This window comes from Haliaeetus leucocephalus, unplaced genomic scaffold (genome assembly GCF_000737465.1).
Source record: "Haliaeetus leucocephalus isolate CR32 unplaced genomic scaffold, Haliaeetus_leucocephalus-4.0 Scaffold439, whole genome shotgun sequence".
NCBI lineage: Eukaryota > Metazoa > Chordata > Aves > Accipitriformes > Accipitridae > Haliaeetus > Haliaeetus leucocephalus.
This window is the reverse complement of record NW_010972875.1, coordinates 4,076,354-4,101,163: the sequence shown is the minus strand read 5'-3', so window position 1 is coordinate 4,101,163 and position 24,810 is coordinate 4,076,354. Positions and strand designations below refer to the sequence as shown.

Below are 24,810 nucleotides of genomic sequence, written 5' to 3'. Positions count from 1 at the left end.
TTGAAACTGTCAACAAGAGCCAGTGTAACTTAAATTCCACTAACTCATATTTTGAGATTTTGCGTGAGGAGTTAACACAGCAGGAAGAGGCAATTTGTAGGAAAAAAGACAAATCCTTGCCGTTATTATTCTTCAGGAACCATGCATTTCCTCAAAACCTATTCCCTCTGTCATGGACCTGGTTACCGTTGTGCTAGGTATGTACAAATGTAAAACCTTACTGCATGAAACACTGTACACAGCTCTGTACTCCATTTTCTAGCACCACTGCTGTAGAAATGATGATGGAGGGGGTGATTTCTACAGCATATAAGCTGATAAATAATTTATTTGAGCCTTCATCTACCCTTAAGGGACCTCAATTTTTATTTAAGCAAAAAGGATTAAGAAGAAAAGGAAAATAGGACTTTTATCACCTTCCTCTCTTTTTTGTGTAAAGATGGATGTGCAAATGTGGATTTTAAGGGTCAGGACCTCATCCACATGAGGAAGGTTTATAGTATCAAGCCTAAAGGGAAAAAGCTATTTCTAAATGTGTCAGGTTAAGTAAATAATAATAAAAAGTTGCTAACATTTCTTAGCAGAATTTAAAAAAAAAATCACCAAACAAATGGTTATACAATAGCACCCTCTAGCTCTGCTGATGGGGAAATATCTCTCTCCCAAAACATTAAAAAAACCCCTCTCTCACTGCCTTTGAGAGAAGGGAAATAGTAAGTGAAAAGAGCTCTATATCTCCACTATCAGTTAGGACTGTAGGCAGTGAATATACATTTAACAGGAAGGCAACGACTACTCCCGTGTTTTTTTCCTTCATCCTACTGTTTTCCACAAAGTAGATGCCAGCATGAGCACTGCCCATCTCATATCACTGGTGACATCGGAGTGAAGCTGAAATGCTCTAGCAATTTGGTATCGGTCACAGAAATCCAGGACTAGGAAGGACATTCAAGTGACCTGCTCTAGGGCAGAAAAATGCATCAAGTTTTTTTCTGACATGCCATTGTCTGGCTCGTTTTTCAAAACTTGCAGCTAGCAACACTTTAGCATATGTCTGGGGATACCACCACAAGGATTCATTAAGAGTTACAGAATGTTCCTAATATTTTACATGACCATTTTGTCCACAAAGGGAGGTCTGGAGACATAAAAAATGGGACTTTCTCCAAACAAGGCCCAGGGTCCTAGATCTAGTAGAAGTAGCCACATTGTCTCATGTGATGTGACAGATCCAAGCCTCCAGGACACACAATATGTGCGCACAGTGTAGGAGTTTATATTTATGCGCAGAAACAGACTTTAAGTCTAATACTGCTGAGCAGAGATCCTCTAGGCAAGATTTAATGGTCTTGGAAATCTTTAATCATCCTCTTGCATCAAAAAAGTGGCATGGAAAGGTTCCCCTTCCCATGGCGAAGCTAAGCCTGAGTGGCAAAGCCAGGAGAGAAACCCATCAATTAAAACCATGGCAACAGTATTGTTAGAGTTCACCGTCCTTCGGACAGGATTTGGTACTTACTTCTGGACCGGATATAACAATCGTTGCAGTTAAGAAGACCATTTCTAATCCTGACATCTGTCCCACTTGCTGCGTCTCCCAGCTGTCCCTTGCAAATGCCACACTGTCAAAGAACAAAGAAAGTAAGACAGACCATGCCCTACTATCTGTCACAACTCTTCCCAAATTTTGACTTTTGTTTCAATAGTTCTTGGAACAGTGAGAAAAAATACTCCCCCAGAACCCAGCCCACAATCCTGGGGAGCATTGCAAATCACTGAAAGGCTTTTTTTAGAGCCAACAGTATTTAGGACTGGATTTCAGCAGTATCCACTTACACAGAAGTGAAGTCTAGTGATTTTAAGGGACATGTGATTTTAAAGTTGCATTCTGGAGCCAGCCCATTTGTGATGGACAACACTTAGAGGGGCCAGAGGCTTAAGTCTGGCTAAATGTCTAAAACCAAAAAAAGGCTTCATGAATGCCTAATACCAATTGGGCCAGAGATAATGGAAATGGACACTTCCTGAGTTCTCTAGAAAACACTATCTTGAGTCATTTCCAGTCTGAAACACTCAAGAATTCAAGAAGTATTTCTGTTGAGAGCTCTGGTGAAAGCCAGAATACATCATCCATTCCATGGTCAAAGCTTTCCAACCATGGGTCGGATCAAAGATGGCTTCAGGACTGACCGGGCTTTTGGGGGGGGGGGGGGGAAATCACAGGGTAACTAATGTTACATTTAAAAAACAATGAGTACAACAGGGAAATTATATAGTACTTCCTTCTGTGAGGAAGCTAAGTTTGCTTGCTAAATCACAGGGTTTAGTCCAATTAACATGTCTGACAGCAAAATAACACATTAGCTGCATTACTTCCACTTCTCTACAAACACACACACACACACAAACAAACATACATAACAAACATGCAAATACCTTCCTCTCTCTTTCAATTTCACATCTACAGCCCTCAATATACTCTCTCCTTGCACTGGGCGTGACTTGAGATTTTTCTTAATAAAGCAAGAGACATACCCTGAAGCACTGAATATGGAAATAAAGACCAAGTGTTTCAATAATCATGGCAGCTCCTTTTCCAAGAGGAAGCCCACAGGTAGAACAAAGCTTCTTTCCGCTGACGGACCTAGGAGACAAACATGACTTTAAGAAAACAGAACAGCAACTGATGCTAAAATGTAGCCAAATGTTTACACAGGTTTATGGAGAGGGACGGGATGGGAAGAAGGAGCACTGGGTCGTTTCACATAAATACAGATTGGCCCTTCAGCCATGTTGCTGAATCAGCCTGCGCACCTGCCTCACAGACAAGCACGCAGAAGACATAAAAAGCTTGAATGCACAGCAGCTCAGACCCATTTCCCTGCCAGTCTGCTGTGCTAGATCAAAGGAGGTGCAAGCCTCTTAACAGAGGCCTGGATGGCAGGGAACCATGACTGTGGATTACCTAGACCTAGTCAATGCCACAGCAATCAAAGCAGATATTCACACAAATTACCCGAGTCAGACTCCCAGCCTGGAAATTTTTCAACTTGTTTGCAAATGGGTTTGCTTACTGTAAGTCAGAAGGCAAGGATGCTGCTTTCACACCCAAACAAGCTGGTGAAGTCAACAGTAGCAGCATAACTGCAGAGGCACAGACCAGGCACCAGGCACTTGCTAACTAATTTTAGTCTATGCTGCTGCAGCTACATGCCTGGCAGTATTACAACTAGTTAAAGCTGAAATCAGATCTCCATCTGCAATGCAAAAATACTTCAACTCTCTCCTTAAGCTTCAGTCCTGTCTAGACCTTTCTAGTAAATCAGCTGTTTGATGACAGCTGGGTGAGAGCTCAGGGCCCCAGGACTAACTGGGGCCCTTTTTCATAATGGTTTTAATAGCAGTGCAGGCGCACACTTCTGTGTGTTTCACGCTCCTCCCTTCTCACCTGTCTGTCAGCCTGCCAGAACTGCTGTTTGTCTAGTGAGATGAACCTGAGACCAAAAGGGATCCCTTGTCATTATGTGTCATCCATGCTTTTTTCATTATGTGTCATCCAGGGCTGAAACCAGGAGAGGAACTTTGGGATACTTAATGAGTTTTGAAAAGATGGTTTGATGAAATTGTACACAGATAAGCAAGTTTACAATATCTTGCGTTGTGGTTTTGGTGCAAGAACATAATAAGCCACCAACAGAGATAGATTGGGACTGCATTACAATAAAAAAGCCATTTTGAAAAAAAAGAAAAAAAAAAAAAGAGAGAGAGACAGAAGCAGCAGAAAGACTCATCGCAAACAGAAAACTGTCCTTGCTTCCATCTCGTCTCTGTCACTCCTGAGCCCATCATTCTTTATCCCACCATGTACACTGACAGCACAGACGCATCACTGTCTTGTTGCTTCATTCTCATTATTCCTTTTAGAATAATTTTCCTGGTTTCATCTCCTCCCCTACAACCTTAAGCCTTCTGCTCACATCCCTCTGCATTATTCTACATACCACCTTTGTTTTCACTTCCTCTCCACTTATTATAAGGACAAGTTATAGTATTGGATCAAAGACTTTAGTGCTTCAGGAAATTTTTTAAGAGACATTTTCTAATGTTTTAGGGGAACGATGAATTACATCCCATCCATTGTTTCCAAAACTAAGATTTATTTCAGGAAAAGATCTTGAAAAAGGGTCTCAGATCAGAATACAGCTACTAAATAATACTAAGTAGCTATCACAACCAGCTACATGTAGCAAGAAATGATCTGCAGTCCCATCAAAACTGCAGCTACAATTAGAAAAAACAGAAGAAATTGTTCACATTACAAATTCCCAATAGTTTCATGTCAATACAAATGGCATCAGAAGGAGGGCTTTGCTATGAAATGTGAAGAAAAATGTTATTTGAATAGAACAAAAACTTACTATGTTTTCTGTGTTGTACTACTTTACCCTATTTAATAAGCCAACTGATTTTAATACACCCCAAATTATCAGTGATTCAATCAGGCTATAGTTAGCATTTATTTAGAGTTGGTACACACATCTCACTGAAAGCTGCACAGCTCACTGCTTGAGAGAATCAAATCTCTAGGAGATTAGCAGGAATGTAGGCAAATTTAAAAAAAACAGCAAAAAAGCAAAATGCGTTTCAAGTTTGGAAATTAAGGGAAGGATTTCTTTTTAAATCAGCAAGTGTTGAAATATGACAATGTCTAGAACATACCTTACTCCTGAGCATGTGACTATTCACAATGAAGACAACATCCTTTGACTTAAGTGCTCTGAACTCACACTTAACTGCTTACTTTGACTGGGCTTATATGGAAATTTCAATGATCAAGCAGAGTCCTACAGCTGCTTTCTGAACTGTATTATTTGAAAATATAACAATGCTGCTGAAGTAGGCAAGAAATACGGGAGAGGGAGCTACATGTTTATTCCATGGACGGTTATGAATTACAACATTTAGAAGAATTAATAGTGCATCCACATAACAATAATGTGATTTACACTGCGGCAGTTCACCAGCAACTACAAGATGTATTTGGTCTGCAAAATTCCTTATTGACCTTTTGTACCTGTTGGGTGACTGACTCGGAGCAGCAGGGGAGCAGGGAGACGATGGCCCAGATCGGAAGTTCTCATGATAGCCTGCCCTAAAATACAGGAGAGAAGATGCATTACTACAGCTGAAGAACAATTAGGAACAGGTTTTGTACGGGGAAATTCCAGCTGGTGGATTTCAGGGTTCGCAGCTCTAAAGATTTTATCTAAGGAAAAAAAGGTATCAATTTGCTGTTCACTGCCATTTTGATACAATGAAAAATAGCACTCATTTTTTGGTTCTGACTCTTGGTCTGCTTGCTATTGCTCAACCAGATAACTCACAAGGTAATCAGCCATGTGCAGACTCCTACCCACCTATCGACCCAGCATAGCTCCCACCATGAAGAAGGAGGGTTAAGCCAAGGCACACCACCTTGTACTCTCTGTTGGCCAGGGGATGTGCTCAGAAGCACGCTGGTAGAGCAGATGTAGGGTTGTTGATGGAGGGTCTGTGCCCTTTACCGAGTAAAAAGAAGCTACCAACACTGAAAAGTGGTTTATTACTATTTGTATCCATTCTACCCTGCAAGAATTTGGTGAGAAAAACCATGCATGTGTTTTGTTATCAGAAATCATAGGATTGATTCAACCTTTCACTGCTTAAAGCTGTTCACGGATTAAATAATATTCTCAAACACACACAAGCAGTTATGAGGAAAAGGTAATCAAACCTCAATCTACATTAGTTTTGACTGATTCAAGCTTCACAGAGGTAATACATTTTACAGGAGACTGTGTTCATATATATGCTAATGAAAACAGATGTTCCTTTCTCATTACATAGATACACTTCTTGCAAATATTAGGAAAGGAGATCCCTTGTTTACTGAAAGAACTGATCTTACGTTTTAGTAACGCTTACTCAAAAACACATGGCAAAGCATCAGAGAAGAAAAAAACCTTACCAAAATTTACAGAAAGAAAATACTAAGGTCTACGTATCTTCTTTTAAAAGCTATAATCCTTAAAGAACTAGGAAGTAGCAATCAATGTGTGTTTGGAAGCTAGGGAACAAAGCTCTTGGATACCAACTTCAAAGAGGCAGACTTCACCTGACATTCCCACCCTGGTATTTAGCCACTTACTAGCTATAAATGTTTGTCTTGGGCACTTAAAACAAATGAAGCACATGAACAGTTACGTAGATAAGTGTTTAAAGAGCTAAGGAGAAAGAATACAGAAAGTGGCAAGCAGGGGGTTTGCTCCCCCATGAAACTAGTTACTGAGGTACCTGTAATGAGAAAGTGGATAAATATTAGCAGTCTTGGTGGGAAAGCCAGGAATCAAAGGTGTCTTCACACTGCAGGACTACCCATGAAATTTAACTGATAAAGAATGCTGAGTAGGAATATAAGTCAGAACAGAGCGAGCAGGACTTCTCAATCTCTGCAATAACCTTTATTTTACGTTCTCACCTCTTCGTTTCCCCTGTGGAGCTTGGCTGTTGTCCCACACTCTGGCCCAGGAACGGTCTCTGCCGAATGTCCTCTGTGTGATGTGGGGACTGCTTTGTCAGCAACTGCTGATTCCAGGAGATGTCTACAACAGGAAGTGGGGAAATATCAATACCTGAGGAAAAATGCTTTTGTCAATACTTATAGACCAGCATAACTTGTGGGCACAGCATAAAGGAGACAAGAGATGTACTGTTACTTAAAAATAAGTTCTCAGGAACCCCATGCAAAGTCAGAGACAGGCTCTGCTACACCAGAAGTCCTCTACGGAACAACATTCCCCTACATTACCTTCACATACACGTGACCTACCCCGCTGCTGAATCTCAGTTTCTGAAGGGAGAAAGGGTGAGGTCAAACAGCTGTCCACGAATAGCACTTGGGAAAATAACGTATTTCTGTCGTAAGGAAGGAAGCACCAGAGAGACTGAAACTTCTTGGGTGCCTGGGGATCCAAACTTCTCAATAGCAAGAGTTAAGAGGAAGGTGGTGTAGTCACTGCTCTCCAAGAGCCTACTGATAAACAGTAATTCCCTTGTAATTACCTTCTGTGTTTCAGATGGTTGCACAAGGCTCAGTGACAATAACAGCCTCCCAGCAATATGCAATGATCTGTGTGATGCCCAGGCAGCCAACCATCCCATCTTTGAGACAGAGCACACTACCTGGATCCTTCCAGACGAATTTTGTGGCTCACAGGCTGGGGAGGAGCCTTACCCTGCCGTGCGCCAACCAGTTGGTTTAGAGAAGAAAAACTTTACTGGGGCCTATGAAAGGCCTGTTCACTATTTTTGATATCAAGACAATAAAACTCTAGTCCTGACTATTTAAGGACTTAAGAAAGCAAGGATATGATGCTTTAAGGGGCAAGAAAGGAGCTGTCAGAATACTTGTAGGGGACCTAGTTGTTGAAAACTAGTTATAGAAAAACCCTTATTAGCAAAAGCAGTTAAAAACTGTCAAACCTTTGAAGTTTGCTTAATCACTACTACAGATCCACAGGGATGGATTGCTGGGCACTATCTTTTGCTTTCTTTATTTGAGTAACCTTTATCAAAGCACTAAGAATACAATAAAATTGAGACAGGGAAAGAAAACCTGCTAAGTTTAATAAACTGAATTTGCATTTGGAGCAAGTAATTACACTGAAACCTTTTCTATCCATAGATGTTTCATTTTTTAGAATCATCAATTTTTATGCTAGACTGAAAACAAAAATCTAAAACTCAATTTAAAAATCAACATTTGCTTTCTGTCTGTAGTCCTACTTACTTACTTTCCATTGTTCACTTGCATTAGATAATGATGCTAAATTAGTGAATTTGCCTTTTTTTAGGGTGAACCTGTTGACAGCAATGCTTTGGGGAAATTCCTTCATTCAGAAAACATCAATGCTTATGGGAACTTAAAAAAAAATCTATGAATTTTAAATGTCATCAGACATTTCTAATGACAAAATTGAGACAGGTGTCACTTTAGGCTTGGCTTGAAAAGGTTGCACATCACAGGCAGTGATTTTTACTGGAATGGACATAAAGAAACTAATTAGCTATCAAAACACAAAATAAGTGTTGGAAATATGCTCTCTGTATCAAGATAAATCCTATATCTATGTAAGATTATGTAAAAGATGGAAGATAACTGTGTTTGACTACTACTGTGAACAGGCGGGCCTATAAACGAGACTCCTACCTGCAGCTGAAATGCTCATCTCTGATGAAAACAAGATTTTAAATTTCACCTTAACATATTTATCTTTGCTAACAGAAAACCACTGTTGAGTCTGAGACATTCAGATTTTGAAGATGTATGTGTACTGTCAATTTCCAAAATTTTTTGAGTTAGATTTCTCCGAGATTTCTACCTGGAAAAGAATACATACATATGAAGAGTCTTGACTCTCACCCTGAGTCAACGGCAGATTCAGCCTGGCAGGCGAGCTGCGCTCCATCACCGGCAGCTGGTGCTCCTGTTCACCTCCTTTCAAGATACCCGTCTCTGGGTGTCCTGAGAGCACTTTATTTCCACTGCCAATAAAAATAAGTCACGTTGTATAAATAAAGCCGGGAAAACTTCCATCTAGAACATAATGGCAAAATCAGACTTTTGAATATCGGTCTATTTTTTGCAAAAATATTTTTGTTATTGTGTCAGCGATGACAAAGCAATGAAGATAACTGTCATGAATTAACAAGTTCATCTCCAAATACGCCAAGTCTTCCTGCTTACCTCACACACTGCCACTTAGATGCGCTAAAGATCATTCTGGATTTGTAGAAAATGGCTTCTCTGCTCGAGAAGCAGCTTTTCTCAGTGTTCACTATACAGTGTTCAGCATCATCAGATGCTTGTCGTCTTTGCGAAAGCTGTTATTAGCAGCTGGGCAAAGACCAGGACTTTGAACACCATCCGGCAAGTTTGGGTATGGCACTTCCGACATAGCCAGGCAATCTCACACAGATTCTGAGTGAAAACAGCTACTGCTCCTTTATTCTTCCAAATGGCTTGTGAAACTTGTACACAAGACACAGTGCAGTGACATACAGAGATGTCTGAGCTACCTAGGCTCTGATCTGGTTGATGTGACAGCCTCTTGGCAAAGCCACATACTGAAAAGGCAAGCCTTCTGATATGCACAACTAGCACTGCACATTGCCATATATTAGCAAGCCTGTGGCAAATATTGATTGGGTTATATTACACCTATCACCAGGCCACCAGATGCTGATTCTCCAGCATCAATCATGAGCAGATGTGACATCCCAGAAGTCTACAGAACACAAAGCTCCACAGGGCTAAGAAATGCTTAGGCTTGATCCATACCTCCTCTTTTCTTGCCAGAGTTCATTTTCCTTGCTTTTCAGAGATGGCATACTCTCCTGCTCCCAGAGCAGCTTTTTCTGCCTTGTAACTTCTTTTTGTTTGCCTTCCTCCGGAGAGCTGTTTGAATCAGTTGAGTTCTAGAAGATAGGAGGGGAGGGAACAAGGAGCTTCCCTTGAATTCGGCATCAGCACACGCAGGGGAAAAGCACAGGCTGCCCCCAGATATATTGTGTTGACACACCTTATTATCATAAAGAACATCTCACATTATACAGTGGAATCATTTGACCTTGGTAAGGCTAACTTTGGATTTAACAAAGACTTCAGCTGAAACAATCAACCAATTGGACTAAACTGAGTGTGGAAAAAAAAAAAGGTAGGGATGGACCAATTACGAGATGCTGTTCAGGATGACAAAATAAAACTTCCCACTATGTATTTTTGGCAGAAATCCTTGAATGACTTTGAGAGTCTAGACAGTCTCCTACTGGGCTTCGGAGGACTATGTGAGGGACCTCAGCTTGTTGTCTCTGCTTGGGGGCAAAACATTATTCACATGCACTGGGCATCCTCAAATGGCAACACCAATACTACTTCCAAAATGGTACTGGAGTGGGTCCTACCTGACTGGTGGAGCTTGAGTAAGCCATGGCATGAGATCCTTTGCTTCTGGGTGCAGGCACTGCCCTGAACATGGCATAAGCAGCTCCACCCAGGAAATTACTGCTATGTGGAAAATGGGCCATGGCTGGTGCCCCTGCACAGGGATGAGTGATAAGAGGGGGCAGGAAAGATGAGAGGAGAACCTGATGCTACAGTACTCCTAATCCTGGAGTTGAATGGAAAAAGGCAGATGACTTCTTGGGTGTTGGTGCCTTAGGCAGGAGAAAATTATGTCTGGGAATCCCCCATTTACTCTACTGAGCTCACCTGGGGTGTCATTCTCTGATCTCTGGCGAACACTTATTTAATTAGATGCTAGATGCATCGAGTTAAACTTTTTGTGCTGCATAAGTAAAGAAAAAAAAAAAAATCAGAGCGTAAACATTCCTCTGTTTTGCTGCTTTCTAGGAGGGATGGTGGGAGAGAAGAGGAGGAAAAGTAGGGAGGCAGGACTTAGTCTCATCTCAGATATGCTTAAAGCACTGTCTTACGCTCAAGATTTTGGATGCAGGGAAATCACTTCAGATTTTGCTGGCTTTGAGAAAGTACTTAAAACAAACAGGAAAAGGTGACTTTTTTCACAGCACCAGTTCAAGAAGAGAAGCAGCTGCAAAGAGAGAAAGTATCATCCTCTTCTCTAGTTGTCCTGGTTTCAGCTGGGATGTAGTTAACTGTCTTCCTAGTAGCTGGTGCAGTGCTATGTTTTGAGTTCAGTATGTGAAGAATGTTGATAACACTGATGTTTTCAGTTTCAGTAGTGTTTAGACTATAGTCAAGGATTTTTCAGCTTCTCATGCCCAGCCAGGGCACCTGACCCAAACTGGCCAACAGTGTATTCCATACCATGGGACGTCCCATCTAGTTTAGGAACTGGGAAGTGGGGGGCAGGGATTCGCCGCTCGGGGACTGGCTGGGTGTCGGTCGGCGGGTGGTGAGCAAGTGCACTGCGCATCATTTGTACATTTCAATCCTTTTATTACTACTGTTGCCATTTTATTAGTGTTATCATTATCATTATTAGTTTCTTCTTTTCTGTTCTATTAAATCGTTCTTATCTTAACCCAGGAGTTTTACTTCTTTTCCTGATTTTCTCCCCCATCCCACTGGATGGGGGGGAAGTGAGTGAGCGCTGCGTGGTGCTTAGTTGCTGGCTGGGGTTAAACCACGACACTAGTCCAAAATGGGATGGTAGCAGTTTGCTTGGGAGTATGGCTCTTCAGTTGTAAAAATATACAAGCTACAGCATTCTGAGATATCACCAGTTATGGAAGGGATCCAGGGAATGCTCTTACTCTTACTGTTCCCAGACTTTGTTAGCCTTTAGTGAAGAATGAAACTTTGCACCAAAGATGGCTTAGTCTTTATTGCCTCACTACTCCATGAGAAACTCACCGCTGTCTTGTTTCCTTCAGTGGTAGAGGAAGAAGAGGAGAGGAGCTCAGCAGAGTTTGAAGAAACAATGAATGGAACTACAGTATCCTCAATTATCTTACGTTCCTAAAAAAAGAGGATCAGGCCAGAGTGGGGGTTAAAAATATAGAATGTCAACTATGAGCATAAGAAGTAGAAGCATAAAGTTTGGCTATGCGTCATATTTAGATGGCAAGGTAAGAACCTGTGGTACCAAGAATAACGGCAACACCTCAATTTTTCATTTGCTTCAAGGTTTTGCACTCCCTTTCCTTTCACCATTACTAGCTTTGATATGGGATGTCCAGAACTGGAATATTCCACTTGGGATGGCACCACTGTTTCTCACAACACCATTCTATTAAATTTTATATAAAAATATAAAATTACACTTGGTACATGAGAAACTTATTCTGAAAGTTGAAAAAAAATTTCTTGTTCAGATTGCAAGTATGGCCCTCAAGCACAGATGATAAGACATCAATTTGTGTAATGCACAACTAGTCAAACTGAAAACATTAATATTTTCGAATTTCCTGCAATAATGACCCACATAACGACAGAAGAAAACCACTATCTTCTATATTGTTAGTATTCTACAACTGCAAGCTTTGAACATTTCCTGTGGATTTTTTTTTTTTTTTAAACCAAGGCCAGTTTACAAAATATCTACATGATCAAGCCCAAGGCAGACAATTTCATCTGGAGTTCCACCAAGTCCAGGCACCAAGTATACACCAAAGAGCAGAGCATAAGGCTGTGCCTCCGGAGGGAAGTCTGAGCGTGCCCAGACACAACCATACTGACTCACCCAGACTTGTACAGCAATCAGACTCCTCCACCTATGCGGAGGTTCTGAGGATACCTGTCTAAATATTTAAATATTTTTCCTCAGCACCTATGGTAGTGTTTAAGAGAAACAATCCTCCTGAGAATTCAGCCTTGAGAAGGCTTTTCATTAATTAATCTATGCATGGGATTTTTTTAGTTACTTGAGTGCATTTAAATACAAAAAAAAGTCAATAAACCTCCTCCTTTGAGCCTTATACCTCCTCATAGTATCTACGCTCCTCCTCTTCAACTTCTCTCTGGGCTTTTTCCCATTCCTCTTTCAGCTTGTCCTGCTCCTTCTGATACTTCTCCTGTAAGAGGATTCAAATACAGGTAAATTCAGTGCATTCTGTATTAGGAATAAATTCTGTAGTATCTCCACATTGAAAATGAACCTGCTAACAGTGGTTTAATCAGAAATAGGATGAAATTGGAAGACAAAAATTTGAAACATCCCTGGGTTTCAAAAAAAGCTTATTTTCCTCCTCTCCCCACTGTTTCTAGCACTTACATTTAACACCTGCAAACCATGGAGGAACTTTTAGCATACTAGAAGTTGTTTAATTTGTTAGAGGTTTTTAAATCTTTGGTCAGAAATGAAATTTATGCTCAACAATTTCAATAATTCCTTGTTTATTATACACTATCAAGAATTCCAAAAAGCTATCACACACCCCAAAACACTTAGGCATGGATTTTACAGGAAAAACTTCAGCAAAGTAGCATATAAACAAGCAGGTTTTGCAGATACTGGTACTAATTTAAGAGAGATGCCAGTACAATTTAATGAATGATAAATACCTGTGCAAGTTTAAAAGGTAAATGAATAGTGAGTAAAGGTTTGAAGAGGGTAAGCTTATAATTAGCTAAGTAGCTTATTTTCCTTTGTGATGGAATTATTTCTTGAGAATTGTTTTCACACAGTTTTGCATGAAAAATTATCTCAAAGAGATCTTTAAAATTGTTTGACAGAACTGGTTTGAATAAGGGGAAGAACAGTGACTTCCCTATCCCTTTTACATCAGTTCCAACTTCTGTTCAAATTAGAAACCACATCTGCCTAATCGAGAAGAGATGCATTTACTATTGAGAGAACACCCACATATGCCAGAAAAACTGTGATGAGAATTTTATACCATTTTAAGATGAAACAACTGTATTAGCTAAAAAGAAATAATCCCAAGAAAGTAGTAGAGACATACACAAGTCATTCTTAAAAGATGAAAAGACTCCATTTTATTATTCTCCATCCTTTGGTAGTTGTTTGCTCTTCTGTTATGTGGAGGAAAGATACGGTTTCTTTGGGACCAAACCTAATCACAGTTTCAAAAGACACTACTGACCAATGGGGAAATTCAAGTTCTCAGGGCCACTGTGCTTTTTCTAACTAGGACGCAAACTCAAACATTTTACAGCTTACTCTACCACTAGGCAAAACCTGTGGTTGTTTTGAGGGGGGTTCCCCCCCTCACAAAAAACCCCAAACCCTTTGTGTCTAAATTTAGCTTGATGTTTTTCAAGAAGAACCTCTGAACAAAGCAGAAGTTTACAAAACTCTATTAAGACCATCATTTTAAAGAAACAGGCATCAGGGTCAGCAAATTGTCAGTCTTGAGAAAGAGGCTCCAAGTAATTAAGAGTCTCGCAGTCTATGCTCAACATACTTTAAATGTAGTTGAGGACCAACATTTGGTTTAACTCTGCACTGGAATGCAGAACTAAGTCCTTTTGGTCCTTCCATGGAGTAGGGAAAGGAAATGTAAGAGCGCCCAAACCACAGAGAACATGTATGTATGCTCATTTCATCGTTCATCTGCCACAGAATTTGTTCAAGCATCCACAGGGGATGTCGAAAACATGACACGAAATGCCCAACTTTTGTCCAAAGGGACAATTCGACAGCTGAACCACACGGTGGAAGATATGTAGTTTCTTCCCTACCTGAAGCAAGCGTTCTTGCTCATGCTGCCACCTTTCCTGGCGCTTTCGCTCTTCTTCTGGATCCCAGGACCAAAAATTGAAACGCTTGTGTGAAGGAAAACCAAGCTATTAGACTTTGACACTACACTTCACAAGGCTACCAGAGAAAGATGCACTTCGCCTGGCCTGCCCCTAGCAATGATGTTAGAATGGGAAATTGAGAACTAGATAATGGTTCTCTCAGTTAGCAGACAATATTCTTAGCTTCATTGACGCTTGAGATTGCCCATAGGTATCCAAATGATAAAATAACAATTTCATTTGCAAAGAAACTTCAACTGGAGGGGAAAAAAGGAAAAAGATCTGAAAGAAAGGTCTAAGCAGCACTGAACAGAGATATCTGCAGGTACTCAAATTTAAAGAAAATATCTATTTTGCTTCTCTGTAATCTTCTGCGCAACATGCAAAGCAATTTGTGATTGTAAAAAATATTCTCTTATTTCATATGGCTGCCAGCACAACAGCCTATCGCCTTGTTTTAAATTTTTATCCATAATGAAATAAAATCTCAGGCTTCACTAAGGATCCCATTACATGATACATGTTTAAAGTCTTTAGAATCAGGGGCAATTTTAGGCACTTGATGTTCTATTCCTTTCCACTAAAAGATGTATTTGAATCTGATAGGAAGCGATGATGTCTATCTTTATGTGACAAACAGAATATGAAATACTGTGTACTTCAGAGTAGCATTTGTGGTGGTGGGTTTTTTTTTCATTGAGGAATCAGTAGAATTGTGGTCTCCTCTAATTTCTATGCATTTAAAATAGAATGGATAGTTTAGAGTTACATATTGTTTCGAGATTGTGAAGCTTTAGTGGCTCCAGCAGCCAAGTACCTTATAGCTACCATTCCCTCCAGATAAGAGGAGAATGCATAAATTCCATGTTCAGACCATGTCTTGATTTGGCTTGTATTTTTTCTCTCTCATTTCCAGGAGAAAAAAAAATTCTCATTCTCATTTGGGGATGTTACAAGACAGTTGCATAAAAACTTCACTTCTGCTAAACACGTATCTCTAAACCAAACAACAATGCAAAAAAAGTACTCACGTTTGATTTGTCACCACTATCAGAATCAGCTATTAAAAAAACAGAAAAAGATTAAATTTAACATAGCAAAATGCGCTTAGCCTGCGATTAAAGCTACATTGTATCTGTATAAAAAAGCTTCATGTTAGTTTCCTATTTGCTCCCACAACCAAACGCAAGGATGAACTGCAAGCAAATAAACCAGAAAAACAGATTATGCCCATCACCAACAGAACTACTTTTTATCTGGGTATAGAGCAGCACATTATTAGCTAACATCAGGTTCTACTCTACCACTAGCTAATGCCATCTACTTCTGGCCACAGTCGTTAGCAGTGTTCAGACACTCAGTGTTACCTACCTTGATCTACTTTTCCCTTCGTGATTCAGTGCAAGGAAGGAAAAAGCACAGCAAAGCTAAAAGGATGGGACTACACTATTCAAGAGCCACCACAGTTACGAAGAGAACCATTGCCATTTTCTATCCAAATGCCTTTGAAAATTAGGCTGATTTAAAGAAATTAAGGAAAAAGGTATTTATAGGCAAGTGATTTCATTTGGGTGCCTGAAACCAGAGCATCACAAGGTGCAACCCAACAGCTCTTTGTCAACTGTGCAGCAGGAATAGAAACTTTCTACGAAAGCGAGAGGCAGAACAAGTCCCCGTGATCATCAGCTTTCACCCCAGCCCCCACATTGGAAGACACCTACGACTGGAGGCTGAAGCTGGTCTCGGCGCCGCATTTACCTGACTGCGAGAAAAACTGTGAGCGCCGCCAGTTGTTGCGAACCCTAAGCGGAACCGTGGCCCCGCGGGGCGGCTCTGCAGGCAACGGCACGGAGACAAAACAAGAAACACAGCGCGGTCAAAAGGAGACGATGGACTCTCAGACCCGAGCCACCTCGGCCACGAGAGGGATTTTCACTACAGTCGCTTTGGCCCATCGCAGCTAGTTTACAACGGACCTGCAGATCCCACAGGCTGCCCATATTTAAATGCTGCTTTTGTAACATGGCACCGAACCTTACGCGAGAGCTCTAGCACGCTAACGCTAGTCAAGGGCAGCCACCCCTTCAAGTCTTTGCGTGGTGCTTGCATTCATACACATTTTAAAGGATTTTGGGATCCTTTGAGCACTGTACATGCTGTGAACACTAGAGAGCAGCCAAGTGTTTCAGCGTCACTCAGAAAATAGGCGAGACACCTACAATCTGTTACTTGACGTTTGGATTGATTCGTGCCTAACATAAAATGATATTGTTCTGAAAGACTGTTTGGAAAGCACCTCCTCACTTAAAACAACTGAGACTTCTATTCCTTTTCAGACAATCTTGTTTTCCACAGTGGATCACCTTCAGTAGTTTCAATCTTGAAAACACTAGGATAATCAGTATATTGCCTACACATAAACTAACAACCTAGTAAGTTCTCAGGGGGAAGGAAACTTCAGATGATTTTTCTTTCTCTTTCCTTCATGATACCTACATATATGCATCTCTAAAATGAACACAAAATCAAACTACTAAACGTTATCAGTCTCAAGCAAGACTTTGTCATAAAGGCAAAAAAAAAAAAGTTCTGCTTTGCAAGAACTCGTGATGGGCACAGGTCAAATTCAGGGATCTGGCCGGAAATGTGTATCGTTCATCTATGAAAAGGAGCTCCACATGAGCAGCCGAGTGCAGAATTTATCTCCAGAAGTTTTTATTGTGAGATAAAACCAATTGCTAAGCAATTTTCATCTGTGAGCAGCAGTACTAATAAAATGTAATACTCATTGACATAATACAACTTTTATTGCTAGGTCAGATAAGTGCAAGATAGGTCTCTCCCTGCCCCCCTCCATTTTTTTTGTGTCACAGTTCTGCTGTTGTGTTTAAGGGGAACAGCCAGAAGAGTCCTTTGCATCACACAAGCCACAATACCAATATCAGTAAGATGCAACTTTTTTAGCCCCAAAACCCTCCAGGTCATTCGTTAGGCACTTCTCCCTGAAGACCACATGCACATATTCAGTTACTGTCCAGCTGCTTTCTCCAAATGCTTTTTGCTCACCTGGTAGACCAGAATTCTGCAGAGTAACTTGGCTGGTCTCGGGTAATTTCTTTAAAAATGGCAATACTACACTCCCCTCTTGATCCAGGGCTTTTGGTTTCATCACCTGTTCAGACATTTGGGAGCAGAAAACAGCATTCAAAAATCAGCAGGTTCATTCAAAGGTTAACTTAAACTCTTTCTAGTTATTTTCTGAACGAACATTATCGAAGATGAAGCCTCTATCTCCAGAATTACAACATGAAGTTGGAGTACCGAAGTCCTGGAAGTAACTGGTAGCTCTTTGTTGTTGACATTCACACTGCCCTGCACACCAAAGCCAATCCTAACCCAGGACCAACTTCTAACTTACCTGACAGAGCAGTATGGTCATGGCCATTTGTTACCTCTGTCACCACCTGCACTCGTTCAGCAGTTCAAGAGGACTAAGAGGGTAAGCCCCACTGTCTACACCTTCTGTATACTCTGCCCTCCCAACACACGGTGGGACTGGCATTTGCAGGTTAAGTTCTCATTTCTGCTCCAGCCAGTTTACAGGTTTAAACGCTACGAGCAGACACTGGAGAGTTCCTTTGGAGGGGGAACTCTCTGATGACCATAGGATTTGGCAGAGAAACCATCCTCCAGGGTCATTCCCTGGCAGATTATTTTCAATGAACTCCCGAAGTGACATTATATAGAGAAAAATACCAACTTGCACAATAAACACTTCTGTGTGAGATCTTTCTTCTTTTTTTTGTTTTGTTTTCCGCTCCCTCTCCTTTCTTGCCCATACATACCTCTGGTGTAGCAGGAAGCTCTGCTTCCTTCTGCTGCTCCATTTCAGGTTTCTTCATATCTTTCTCACTTGAAACAGCTTCCTCTGAAGGGACAGGACTGGGAAGAAATTCTAATCTTTTCACAACAGGGCTGGCACAAGCTGCAGTTGACTTGAATTGCTTTTGATCTGAACCTAAACCCCACATATAAAACATAACATTACAAGGTTAAGATACTTTTTCAAATAAAATGTAGACCTACTTCTTGCAATCTAATTTCTTACTGGATACAGTGTGAGCCCATTTACTGGATGTTTTGAAAAAATAATCTTCTTTCTTCAACACAGGCAAAATTAATCTCTCAGAGAAGACAAGGCTTTACGAGTGAAATTCACCTGACAAAATATAGGTGCTTACACTTGACTTGGGCATCATGGGACACCCTTCATGGTCAAAAGAGAGGTAGTTCTTGGGGAAAAGTCACCCGAACTATTTCAGACACTCCTTTTCGGCTGAGGTGAGCTGTAACCTAAAACATGCCTACTGAGGTATAGATCTCTTTACTGAAGTTGTGTGATGAATCCTATCCTAAGGGGCTACCCAGACAAGTAGGTGTATCACAGTTAACACAGTCTCAATGTCAGCACTGGAGAATATTTCAGCTTGCCTGTTTCCACTAAACCACGTCAGTCAAGCATCAGACAGCAAACAAACTCTGCTAACAGGAAGCCTTGGACTGAAATAAGCTAGTTGTCACTCAGGTCCTAAAAAAACCCAACAAGTTGATGCTGGTTAGGGGACAAAGGACCAGGAGCGCACGGGCCTACAGGTGAGGACTGTGACAGCCAAACTACTGTCAGCTGGTACCACCATTGGAAGCACTGCATAAGCACCCAGACATCTTCCTAACCTCCTAAAGCAGAATCTCAGCTTCAGATTCTGTCCCCTCTCCAACCACAGCAGTAGTGGCAGCTTCTGAATGTACCTTTCTGGCAGGCTAGGACAGTAAGCTAAGAAAGAGATGCATCCCAAGGCTCCACTAAGAACGTGCACACAAGCAGAGGCAAGAGCTGCTCCTGCTGCCAGGCAGATGCACACCACTTTGGAGAAGTTCCCACACCATTAGTGGCACAGGGGTCACAGCATGGAAATATCTGTCTTGGACTAGACAGCAGAGGAGCTTGCTTATTCTACAAGAAGGTCACAGAGTTTGGACCACATCTATCCCTCCGAAGCAGATATAATGAAACCCCATGTTCCCTTACCATTTCAACTTTTGCAATGCTATCTCAGTTTTCCTTGCTAGCCAATATTAAACTTTGCTAGCAATCCTTAACATTTAGCATTTCTCACAGGTGTGGAGCCTGACACAAGGTGGCTCTGTGATTTGTAGATAAATATCACCCGCTCATCACTGCTGACTCTTGAGAGGAGAATTTGGTTGGTTCACCACAAGATTGCAGCTTCTACATTACCTGCCAGGTGCAATTCAAGATTGTTAACCTCTGTGCTTTGGCATCTGCGAGCCAGAGTAATTAAGTCACCTAATGAGCCCTTGCTAACAGCCCATGAGCTTCAGAGTCTTGCAGCACATCCAGAAAAGGCTGGATATGCTTCTAATCTTGGGGGAATTGATGTTTGAGGGCAAAGATCAATTGTTTAAGTCACATTTATCCTCACCAAATAGGAGCATTATGCTTATGTACCAGTTACAGCCAGAGATCTCATTTAAATACCTAGTTCCAATGGTATTTTTTTACTTACCCATACCAAGCTGAACTTTGATAGACCCGTTTTAAAAAATGAACAACAAAAAAAGACCATGAACTTAGTATGACAGCAGGCAGTAGATAAAACATCTACTCAAAGGTAATGCTTCAGACCCTTTTGAGGAAAATAGCTTCTAATTTTACCAGCAAATTCCTTTCCCCAGATTAGGAATCATGCATAAAGGCTTTAAAGCAGAAAATCAGGAGTGTGCACAATACTATCCATTTAAAGGCCCTACAAGGCCTGAAGTGCCCCTTCTTATTCTTCTTCCCCATTTCTTAATGTCTTGGCAGGGGGGTCGAAAGCGTTAAACAGAAGCTATTACCGACTGACAGTTTCTGCCCCGATTGCTTTCTGGCTACAACACGCTGTGGCGCCAGCTTCTCACTCACACAAACGGCAAAGCAGACAACCCGCGTCCTGAGCGAGGTGCAGCCAGGTGTGTCATCTCAACCACAGAATGCCACAACGGCCCAGGCTGGCAGGGACCTCGACAGATCAGCTGGTCCCACCTTTCGTGGGGAAGGCGATTGTCTAGCCCCCTGTTCGGTCGCACCTTGAAAACCTCCCGCCACGGGGACTCGACCACGTCCCTCGGGAGGTGGTTGCAGTGAACGGTTGTTCTTACCGCAAAAAATTTCTTTCCTAGGTCGGGCTTTTTGACATCTTCCGCATTTTCTAATAAACCCTCTTGGTGCCGCTGCAGATGCGCTTATCGGACTCCTGCTGCAGGGTGGGCTTAAACCCCAGCCCCACCGGTGGGCAAAGGCAGGGGTGAGGGCAGCACCAGCACCAGCACCACCAGCAGCCCCAGCAGCAACCCACCTGGGGACGGGCAGGCCGGGCTCCCAGGTCCCGCGCTTCCAGGGCTGGCCTCGACCTGCTGGCTGGCCGCACTATCCGCTTCCACTGGGGAGGCCTGCAGAGAATAACACAGTGAGTACAGTGGAAATAAAAGTATGTGTTAATTCCTCAAGGCGGCACTTGCTGCTTCTTTTAACGTGTTTGAACCAGACTGGTTTAGAGCTCAGCAGGGAGCTGGGGAGTACGTTTCGGAGCGGTATGTGCCGCTTGGGTGTTCAATCACTGGGCTTTAATCTCCTTTTCAAACCGTTCATCAGCAACCATCATGCCGTCGGTTTGGAATAGCTCCGACAAGCTTTTAAAATTGTAGGATATCTTGGATTGTGTTAGCTGGAGATAAGCATACATTTCACCCCTAGTTTCCTCTTCCAGAATAACACAAAAACGTATGCATTAGTGAACACATAGCACGTACTAGGGTTTGAAAAGTGGCAAAGCAATTAAATACTTCCTTTATTTCACGGTTGTCTAAACAATCTGTTATCTGAAGGGAAAAGCCAGAGTCAGTATTAAAGGTAATGAAATACTTAAAACACTATTAAGAGAGGAGTGAAAAAATACGGTGAGAGCGTATCCAGCCAATAATCCAAATCCCTTTGAAAAGCCAGCTTCCTGACCCAGGACAAGGCTGTTGCAGATCTAAAACCACACTGTCAAAACAAGGGTAGCACTTCGGCTGATCTATTTAGCAGTTTCCACCATACATCTGCTTTCCCAGTAGGCAAATTAGGAAAAATCTGCAGCAAACCCATCAGCCACCGCACAGTGCTTCTAATGCATGAAAGGTCTAGAAAATAGCACATTCAACAGAGGAAAATAAAAAAAGCAGACTACTTTTAGAAATAAAAAGTAACATATTTCAGAAATAGTCTATTGTAGACTTGCTTTCCTGTCCTCCTCCCACCTCTCCATCTTATTAACAGCTGCAAGGGAGGAAATCTGATGAAATTTCCTCTTTTCTGGGGACAGGATTCAGACCTCCACCTTCTGCACAGATCCTGTTTCCCATCCCCACAGACCCACGTGAGCCTAGGGCCCCTCATCCGTCCGTGCCCCGTGAAGAGCAGACCTGGGCTCTCACCGCTCGGTCATGGGGGACGTCTGCTGGCAGTGCCAACAGGACGCCAACGCCTGCGGACACGCTTCGGCTCCAGAGAGCTTGGCTGTCAGCAGTGCTCGGGAATCATCCCTGCCTCTCTTCTCCTCCCTGGAGGGAGGCATGCTCCAGAGAGGGGCAGGGAACGTGTCTGGGAAGATGCCCTGTGAGGAAATGGTGGGGACTGGTGTGGGGCCACGGCTGGGGGCAGAGAGACAGGCAAAGCCCAGCGGTCAGCGAGCAGTGCTGGAAACAACAGAAGGAGGCCACGCTGCCAAGGGCTGTGCCGTCACCTCACAGCGGGAACAGGCGCCAGATCACAGCCATGAGCCTCTGGAAGTGCCAGCGCGTCTCCTCCGGTGGCTGCTGGGGCTGGGTGCCCGCCATCCTCCCCACTGCCCGGCGCTTTCCACTGCACCCCTCACCTCCGCCTACCCTCATCCTCTGCCCCAAGCAAGGCACGGGGACACATCCCCCACCTGCCTAAAAGCGGTTCTTAAACTGGATGAGGCGGAAGGTGAAATACATGCTCCAAAAAGGCAGCATGGGAAGTTTGAGGACCTCCTCTCCACCACGTCCACCTGTGAGCATGCCTATACCAGGAGCAAAGCAAGCAGGGAGCTCCCCCTCCATGTGTCACACACTCCAAGGAGGGACGGTCACTGGAGATGAGGCGCAGGCTAAAAAATCCTCAGAGAAATACTCCAAAGACCGCAAGTCCTGTGTCCCAGAGACTGGCCCCTTGCCATTCTGTTGCTCTTTTCTCCTGTATAACCCACCTCTCCCTTCCCTAGCTTGTCTCGATGCCAGCCTGTGTTTCAGTGAGAGCTTCCTCACTGAAAGCCCCAGCAGAAGAACACTGCAACTAAAGAAAATTTCTCCTGCAGCTTCAGTTCTGGCTCCTGACACAACAGCAGCCAGGGGAGAAGCTACCGGAAACCCTTCCCAACCTTGCTCAGTGCAGAAATCAGTATTTCTTTTCTCCATGAGGACACTCAGGCCAGTGTAACAGGCTGTCCAGGCAGGTTGTGCCATCTCTGTCCTCGGAGGTTTTCGAGACTTGAATGATCAAGCCCTTAGCAACCCAGTCTGATCTCATGCCTGATCCTGCTTTGAGCAGAAGACTCAGCTAGCGACCTACAACCTGAACTATTTTGTCATTCGTACAACCTACAAACCTCCTCTGTTAAACCTAAACAAATGGCTATTTTCAAAAGCTCAGGGTTTGCCCTAAACAAGGTAGATTTTAACTGGAAAAAGCAAGCAGCACATACCTGAGAACTCTACCCACTGCTCCAAAGCATAAGCCCTTCCAAAGAAATTGTTGCAGATTTCAATTATTAATGTTTATATTGTTATTATTTTTGGTAAAGCAATGGAATTCACCCTCCACTCTCAAAAAGCAACTGTCCAAACTGAAAAATTAAAATAAATAAATAAATTAAAATTTCAGATTTAATCTCAATCTCAGAGGCTTTAAAGCTATAAACAGTGATAAACTGGGGCTGGTACAAAAAGTGTTAAACAGCGTTACATACACTCAGGGAAGTAAAGTGCCAAAGGCAGCTAGAGCTGGGAAAGAGCACAGCCACAATGGGCTCTCAGAGGGTTTAAAAAGCTCAGCGAATGCACAGACATGATGCACTTTTATCACCTCTGGGTCTAGAGTTACCTCATGAACCTAAACATGGTGCTGTGTCACGTAGCTATCCTGCACAAGTGCAATAACTAAATCTACCCATAACCTATATCCTGGAGGTTGAACCAGGTACAGACATAGATGTTATTTATAGAAATTCTTTCAAAGAGGAGTAAAAAAAAAAAAAAAAAAAAAAAAAAAAGCTACTACTTGCTGCAGGAAAACTGAATTTTGCAATGGCATGCTGCTGAAGTTCTGTTCCTGCTCATGAGACTTGACTCTTCCTCCTCCCTCTGCCAAGCAATTAAATGCCAGTGGCATAAAGCTAAAAATATAAAACTGATTAGTAAGTAATTTATAAAAAAATTAAGTCAACTTCACTGGGGAACACTCTCATTCCCACTATATCTAGTTCTATTTATAATACCAAGTAATGTAATATTATCTAGTATTTTATCCACAGGTATATGATACACTTAAGAAAATTCTTGTACCGATACAGCTGATAAAATGTCTTTTCTAGCACAGACTATCATCATTCACATTTCATAAATATTTTGTAATCAAATGATGATGTTATCACTGAGCATGAAAAAAAGGCATACAAACATTTCATTCTACCTAAGATGATCGTATTTTGACATGGGCACTGAAAAACCAAACAACCTGGTGAGTGACGTTTCTGAGGTGTTTCAGAGGAGCTCCCATGCTTTGGGATGAAGGACCCACGCAGCCTCTCAGCACCAACCCGCTGCAGCCACACGTGTCCATGCGGGCAGAGACGTCATTCTGCAGGACCACAGAGCCACTCTATACCCTGGCTCTGCTGCAGCTGTCTACAAGGGAAGGTCACACAACACCTGCTCGTCCACGGCCACAGGCAATGAAACCTTCAAGGGAAGCAGGAAAAACTTTGCTGCGTAGGGGCTGTGGTTATCTCTGCCCCCAGATCCAGGCTGGTGTGAAGACTGCCTCACTAACCCCCAAAAACTGAAGAATGCTTCTACTTGGATTGGTGTTTTTATTACCCCATGCATCTAGCCACCCACGAGTTAAAGTGAACTTCCCCATTTAGGATTTAGAAGCCTTGGTCCATGATGGAAAGTTAAATATTGTGATTGCATTTGCAGTTAATGACCACAAAAGTAACAGAGGACAAAGCAACACCCCAGGTCTGCTAACCAAGGTATCAATTTAACGAAGACACAAGCACAGCTGACTACGTAGTGTTATCAAACATCTATTAGGCATGAAAATAAATTAGTTCAGTTTGTGGCAGACAGAACTTTTATCCCATAAACTAGGACATCAGTCCAAGTATTTCTTTAATTAG

General features: G+C 42.3%; 1 protein-coding gene across 1 annotated transcript in view; it reads right to left on the bottom strand.

Annotated features, from left to right (window-relative positions):
* The window catches only part of LIMCH1 (LIM and calponin homology domains 1), a 180,461-nt gene that overhangs the window by 1,908 nt on the left and 153,743 nt on the right, over positions 1–24,810 (bottom strand). The window contains exons 14-27 of the mRNA XM_010574547.1: positions 20,635–20,797; positions 18,130–18,302; positions 17,351–17,456; positions 16,043–16,117; positions 15,316–15,344; positions 14,225–14,329; positions 12,502–12,594; positions 11,435–11,539; positions 9,380–9,516; positions 8,462–8,583; positions 6,518–6,641; positions 5,075–5,152; positions 2,536–2,644; positions 1,520–1,622 (exon numbers count right to left, since the gene is read on the bottom strand). Of these exons, the coding sequence (XP_010572849.1) occupies positions 1,520–1,622; positions 2,536–2,644; positions 5,075–5,152; positions 6,518–6,641; positions 8,462–8,583; positions 9,380–9,516; positions 11,435–11,539; positions 12,502–12,594; positions 14,225–14,329; positions 15,316–15,344; positions 16,043–16,117; positions 17,351–17,456; positions 18,130–18,302; positions 20,635–20,797 (1,522 nt within the window). The remainder of the gene's footprint in view (positions 1–1,519; positions 1,623–2,535; positions 2,645–5,074; positions 5,153–6,517; positions 6,642–8,461; positions 8,584–9,379; positions 9,517–11,434; positions 11,540–12,501; positions 12,595–14,224; positions 14,330–15,315; positions 15,345–16,042; positions 16,118–17,350; positions 17,457–18,129; positions 18,303–20,634; positions 20,798–24,810) is intronic.